This window comes from Frankliniella occidentalis, unplaced genomic scaffold (genome assembly GCF_000697945.3).
Source record: "Frankliniella occidentalis isolate FOCC.00 unplaced genomic scaffold, Focc_3.1 Scaffold235, whole genome shotgun sequence".
Taxonomy (NCBI): domain Eukaryota; kingdom Metazoa; phylum Arthropoda; class Insecta; order Thysanoptera; family Thripidae; genus Frankliniella; species Frankliniella occidentalis.
Window position 1 is genome coordinate 146,996 of NW_026267361.1, and position 7,110 is coordinate 154,105.

At 45.5% G+C, this 7,110-nt stretch overlaps 1 protein-coding gene across 4 annotated transcripts in view; it reads right to left on the reverse strand.

Moving 5' to 3' along the window:
* Window positions 1-5,549, reverse strand: part of LOC127750687 (uncharacterized) — a 35,108-nt gene extending 29,559 nt beyond the window's left edge. Inside the window, exons 1-4 of one of the 4 annotated variants that reach the window (XM_052272968.1) lie at window positions 5,344-5,549; window positions 3,963-4,127; window positions 3,251-3,385; window positions 1,529-1,672 (exon numbers count right to left, since the gene is read on the reverse strand). In XM_052272968.1, the coding sequence (XP_052128928.1) occupies window positions 1,529-1,672; window positions 3,251-3,385; window positions 3,963-4,127; window positions 5,344-5,481 (582 nt within the window). In that variant the 5' untranslated portion in view covers window positions 5,482-5,549. Of the gene's footprint in view, window positions 1-1,528; window positions 1,673-3,160; window positions 3,386-3,962; window positions 4,128-5,343 lie in introns of all 4 variants that reach the window. The other 3 variants (XM_052272967.1, XM_052272969.1, XM_052272970.1) reach the window with 3 other exon arrangements.
* Window positions 5,550-7,110: the final 1,561 nt, after the last annotated feature.

The following is a 7,110-nucleotide window of genomic DNA, read 5'->3' on the forward strand; positions in this document are numbered from 1 at the left end:
GCACCCCACATCACAGCAAAGGCTTCGCAAGCTCAGCCAATAATATTTAAGATAAAAATCTTTGTTTGGGGCCTGTCGTTTTTGATTTTATTTAAAATTCAATTTTTGAGTTGGAATGCTGATTTTTGAACTCGATCTGTCTTCTATGGTACGAAACAACCCTGAAAATGTCCCTCGTGCGGATAGACACACACACACGGACAGACAGAAAAAGTTTTTTTCCGACCAGACGGAGAAATAGGGTATTCCGCTACAACACAATCGGAATCTAAAGAAGAAAAGTATGACTACCCGATCTGTTTCCTGCTGAACGCCGATTGGCCAAAGATGGCGTGGCTGTGGCGGTCAGCCAATGAGCGCCCAGAGAGAAACAGATCGTGCAGTCATGCTTTCCTTCTTTAGGTTCCGGTTGGCTTGCAGCGGAATACCCTATAGGATTCGCTAATTGCTCAGCCAAAAACTCTGGGGAGCAAAATTTGTGACTTTTGGGGCCTAAGGCCTATTTACGACTAAACTGAAAAATTGTCTTATCCGAAGAAAACAATTGTCGTCATTTAAATTTAACATGAAAATATATACGGGAGGACAAGTTTTTTTTCAAAATACGGTCATGTCTGTGCCCCTTAAATACAAGTTCGTTCTGTTATGGGTTTGAACCGTAGTTGTAAAATGCAGGAGGTTCCGTATAAATTCTGATTTTGGGTACAGAATTGTTAACAGTGTATGATGCGCCTTTCTGAAACATACTTTAATTCTGTTCGCCTATGAACTTCTGTTTGAGTAGAATAGACGTTTTATCCAAAGCGGATATTCATACAGTCGCCCAAAAATCGCTATTTTTGTCCAGCGACAACCTCTTGACTTGACTGTGGTCAATATTTGAAATTTTGGCCACTGTGTTTGATGTGGAGTAGTCATAAAAATCAAACACCGTGGCCAGAATTTTGAATTTTGATCACAATTAAGAGTTTGTCGCTGGAAACTATTAGCGTGCAGCGTTGCCACATCGTTTGGATAAAAGGTCTATTCAAACATCACGAATACGAACACCTGATGTTGGTATTCGAGCGATCACGAGCAGCTCAATGTTTTGTTCGAGTCGGATCGAATGCGAACATGTTCGATCATACCTCTAACTTGAGATGTGCCTAAGAACGCATCCTGTCTGCGTGCAAAATTGTCCTTCTCCATTTAGTGTGTGGTGTGGCCCAACCAAACGCCGCCAGCAGGCCAAGCAGGCGCGTATAATGCCTCAAAGTGTTGTCGTTGGAACGAAGTGTGGCTGGCAACTTCGTTTGGTGGTGAGGCGGACCTAACCTGCTTGTCCACATCAAACGAATGACACAAAGCTGGTCTGGAGGGCGATCGGAGAGCTCCCCGCCTCCGATTCGCCTGCGCATTCTAAAGCCCTTGAAACAGGGTAGGGGGGGCAATTAGAAGGCGCAGGCAAATCGAACGAAAACGTGCCCTTATAAGGAACAAAATTGTCCCTTTACTTTAAGCTTGTATGTTCCCTTGCAACCTGCACCTTCTTTTGTCCCTTTAGTGATTGATTCACACCAGTTTGATGATCAAAGGACGACACCGTGCCCAAGGCGAGTAATGCGGCGTAGGTAGGGTAGAATCTCTTGGCCACGAAGCGACATCGGCTGGCCATAAGTTGCAGAACTTCCTAGAGGTGCATAGAAAGGCGCACAAATAATATAACACTCTGTTATCTGTAAAGCAACTGCACTCAAACTACCAGACATAATGTCATGCCGAGGGGGTTTTCACTTGCATAATACACTGTAGTACACACTAGGTACTAGGTATATGTACGCCAGACCGCTATTGCGTAATAGGCTTAGCGACATTTCACGAAATAGACAGACGCAAAACATTTTGATCACTGGAGTAATAGGCTACGCTAACCGCTTAGCCAATCGCGAGTACTGTAATACCTAATAGTGGGAAATGTGCTTTAAAATGTTAAAAGTTTGGTTGAAAAAGGTTGTTTAACGCCGGCGTTATACACGTTACATATGTACTATACTGTACACGAAAATTCAGAAAGTACAGTTTGCCTACGGTCCGTCCTGTATATTTTATGTACGGGCCAGACCGTAAAGACATGGACCGTACTTCAGTGTCTAAGTCGAGTGGTGCATTGACCTAAAATATGGTTTGCAAAGTTACGGTACATCCTGTGCAGAGTGGACCGTGAGCCAAAATTGGTCGCACTGTCAGATTCCTGCAAAGTATTTAGATCCTTTGCAACTACGACGCGTTTACTTTGCAGGACCGGAACCAGTATGAAAAGTCCGCTTAATTTTCTTATTTTACTGTACAGTTTCACTTAGATGACCTTCGAGGAAGTCCATGTAACTATAAAGGTTCATTTTCCCTAGTTTTTACCGTAATTTCAGAACTCGATACCCCCTATGTAAAACCGCTCACCGCCTCTGTGGCTCTGAGAAAACGTTTAGCTTACTCCCTGCCTGCGGACAACCGCTTACCTCGCTTGGCGCTCCGGATAACCGCTTAAGTCGCTTTTTCTCCGAGAGGAGGAAATTCTCTTTCGAATTAAACCAATATTACGTTTTCGGTGAAAAAGCGACTTAAGCGGTTATCCGGAGCGCCAAGCGAGGTAAGCGGTTCTCCGCTGGCGGGTAGTGCGCTGAGCGTTTGTCTGCAGCCGCCGAGGCGGTGGGCGGTTTTACATAGGGGGTATCGTACTGTTTCCGGTGACGATTTCCTTAATTCTTCTTGAAATGGGACCAGCGGGAATCGTCTATTCCAAAGTGATGCTTTGCAATTGCAAAGCGATGCTTTGCAGCGTGTTTCATTGCTTCGCAATTGCAAAGTATCACTTTGCAATTGCAAAGTAAATGCTTCGTAGTTACAAAGGATCAAAATACTTTGCAGTTCTGCAAAGCAAATGCTTTGTAGGAGTAGTAGTAGTTACCGTTTTGGGTAGCTCTAGGCGGGGCCTATTGTGCTCAATGCTTTGTGGGAATTCCACTGTGCACTGACCTGATGACAAATTGTCAGGGCGCACTGTCGACATTTTTTGTAGGTTTTTCTGAGTGTTGGGAGTGAAAACCCCTTCCCGTCATGCCACGTTTAGAAGTAGGACTACTTTTGTATACCCTGATTGAATGATTTGCTAATCTCTCACCCGCGACCTCGGCGAGCCGTCCCTGTGCAGCCTTTCGGCGACCCGGTGCGCCTGGCGCAGGGCGGTGGTTATGTCCTCCTTGTGACGCACCAGCACCGTGTAGCAGGCCATGGATGAGTATATCCCGAGCATCATGCTCAAGGGCATGCGGCGCGTGTCCCCCTCCGACACCAGTACGTCCACCACGTTTCCAGCGAAGAACAGAATCATGCTCGCCCTCGCTACCTAGTTTCACACCACCGTAATTGGGTCACACAGATAGTCGGCTGAGCGCTGGAGCAAGGGGTCCTCTACTGATTTTCGTGTACACTAAGTAAAGATGAAAAATGATTTAGTCATGAATGAGGAAAATGATTAAAAAGAAAGTAAAACAAGCTAGGCCCGCTCTTCCGCCAAACCAAGTTGCCAGCTCCGCTTCGCTCCACCGGCAACTCGGTTCGGCAGGGTGTGGGCCTAGCTTGGCCTGCCGGTGGACGAAGTTTTAGTCCTCAAAGGACTCTACTTTCAGAAGTTACCCATTCGGAGACAATTAAAAAAAAATCCCACTTTTTCGACCAGCATGTATTTCTTCGTTACCCCCTCATACCCACTCAGGGGTGGTTGCCAGGATTTGCACCAACCGTTTAGTTGTCTAGAAGTGACAACAATGATACCCCGAAAATTTCAAACCTCTAGCTCACGTCCTTCTTGGAAAACGGACAGACAGATAGACACAGGGGCGATGGCATAAGCGCGTTTATATAGCTTCTAAAAATAAAAAGAGCGGGCTGAAAATTGACTTATGACTGCACAGCATACATACAGTGGACTCTCGATAACTGTCGCCACGACAGGTACTGTGCGTTCGCTGCTGCCGTGCTCCGCTCTCCCCACTCCTCCGGCAGGCAAGTCGGGCGAGCCGCCGGAGCAGGCAGTCAGTCCGCATGGAAAGCGCTATTTTTCTGAGGCCACTGTACCGTGTTGCACACTGGGAGGCAAACGGAAATTTAGGGTCATAATGGCGATAGAGATGAGCGAACATGCTCGCAGTCGAACGAACTCGAACAAACTCGAACGAACAGCGAACTGTTCGTGTTCGTTCGTCCTTAAACACAGGACAAAACTGTCCTGGTCGAGGGGTCCGCAACTAGGTTCGAGTGCGTACACTGGCCGCCCGGAAAACTGGGAAGACCGGGAAGACCACCAGGAAGACTAAAGAAAACCGAAGAAGACCAATAAAATCGTAGGCCGCAAATGTGGCAGAAAACCGAAAAATATAAGCGAAGACCGGGAAAACTTTGGGAAAGACCTAGAAATTGCAAGGAAGACCAGAAAATGTAAGGGAAGGTCGATGAAAATGCGAGAAAACCGCAGGAAACTGGAGGAAGCCTTTCGAAAATTTCAGAAAACCAAGATATTGGGCAAACCGAGAAAAAGTTGGGAAGACCGGGAGAACCTTAGGAAAACCTAGGAAAACCAGGAAGCCCACCACATGTGTACACCGGCAGACCGTACTTGCGGACCCCTCGGTCCTGGTCGACTTTCCTCTTATTTTCCATAAACGTGAAGTAATTTGAAGACGCGAGAAGCGCGCATGAGGGAAACACTAGAAAAATGAAGCCCCGCTCTCTGATTGGTCCAGCGCTGGTGCCCCTACCATCCCTACCCGAGGGGTCGCCGACTCAAATAATACCGGATACACGGACCTTATAGTATAAGTTTTAGGAGGTTTGCTTGGGTTGGGTACACCTAAGAGGCCTCTGAGGCTCTTTGGGTGCGGCCGGAGTCATCGGGTTTTTCCTTTTACAGGAAAATCTGCCTGGCCAGCGGATTACCCGGAATTACCGGAGCCGGGAGGACCGAGAGGCGGCCCGCAATCGATGTGGCGTGTAAGTCTTGCCTTCTGAGTACCTTAGTCTTTTCAATAGAACAAAATAAAAATGAACTGTGCCAATTTAAATACAAAAATGGGGGCGACTTAGGATAGGGTCTTTAGGGATAACCCCGAGACGTATTGGATCGGGTTCGAGTCGGCCGGGACGAGTTGTCCTAGACCCGTAAAATAGTTTTGGGTCGTAACGTATCAATAGGGCAACAAAAAAGTTGTAATATGATGCCTTCATAGAAATCCCATTTTAAGTATCGCCTCCTCTTAGTGCCTAACAAAGATATGTCATGTCCGATTAATAGTCAATCAACCTTACCTTGGACTCTCGACAGAACCCCAACACTCGCAAAAGAATACTGATGCGAGGCCGACCATCCTTGGGATCTAGCGGGTCCCCCAGAGCGAGAATCAATTGCCTGAGAAGTGACGCCAGAGGGCCGGTACCGTCGTCCATCTACAGAATCCATTAGAAGGGAATAAGTTAGCTCATTAATAACCTAGAAATTGAGATCCTACGTGGTCGTTAATCTCTACCCGTATAGGGCAGAGCGGGGTACAGTTCTATACAGTAGGGTGTTTCAGAGCTGCACGCGAAGAAGTAAAATGGAAGAACAAAACGCACACTGCTTATTCGCAGATGCAGAGTAAGAGAAGCAGGGGATGATGTGGGGGGCGTCTGCGCGTGCGCAGTGCCCGTTTTGTTCTTCCATTTTACTTCACGCCCAGGTCTGAAAAAGCCTATTTTAGCAATAGGTCTGTCGAATGTGTTCTAATTTTCTTTCATATTTAGCTGTCTTTTGCTAATGCCTGCTTTAATCTGGAATAATTTCCCTATTCGGAGTAACAACGTTTAGATGTGGAGATTAAGTCCAGCCAACGAAATGAAAAACCGCCTAAATCTTACGCAAATTATACCACCATGTTTCAGTGCGGATTCCGGTAGAGTTACCCCTACAATAAAGTTAACAACAAATTTCGATACCGGTAGGTGTGGGCGAAATACGGTCTTCATAGATGGCGCTTTTACTAGTCTTTTAGTCTATAACATAAGTCAGAGGCAGTCTTACTATGTCGACGAAGTATGTGTAAAGGGGGTAAATAGTATCGAACAGTGACTCAGAGCCGATGAGTCACTCTTCTATACCACTGGAAAGGACTTTTTGAGCAATGAGGATATTCGCACAAGTGGTGTAAATAGGCGGTTTTCGGTTATATGCACAACTTGTGCAATCTACACTGAAAATCCTAGAGCGAGGTTTGTTTCTTAAAAGAAGCGAGACAATCTTTCATTGCCTGTTTTAAACGATAAGTCTTAAACCTTTCTCTGTGTTGGTATAAATTTTAGGATATCGCTCTTATCTGGTATTCATAATTTAATATCGCTCAATTGGAGTATGAAATTTAAAACCTCGCTTAGTCTAAGTATTAAGACTGAAACCTCGCTGCATATTAGTATTTAACTTGAAAACCCCGTTAAATCACTGTGAATTGGTTGGAATCCTTAAATACAAAATTATTTGGGGTCCCTTGGAGATAGTTTTGTGATATATTTGTTGAATTGTACAGTAGAGACCATGAAATAAAATAATACGGGGCTCTACCTTGTAGACACACTGCAAATTCATCAATGTTTGGCCCAACAACACTTCGGGGAGGGCTGGGTCCTTTGATTCAACCCAGAGTATTAAAAATCCACAGTGTAACTTTGTTCTTAGCCTCTGAAGGCAGTATAGGAGCACTGACCCCATCCCTTGATTTGGTTGGTCCACTGGGGTTATAGCAGGTTATTATGGTCTGTGCAGAAAGCCTAACAACAAAAGTAGACTCAGACTAATGTTTAGATGCACTAATTCAGGTTATGAATCGGTGTTAACACTTTGTATAGGCGCTGTTGACAGGGAGCCTCGACGGGAGTCGGCTGTCACGGCCGGGATCACTTCCAAGTAAAAATAAATCTAATTTTACATCCTGCTGGAGGTTGGAGTAATTTCTGGTCGACATGTTTACATGACAAGAACGCTAGCCTGCCTATACCATTTATTTTTACTAACCGCACTTAAAACTGTGAATAGTACGCTTGCCT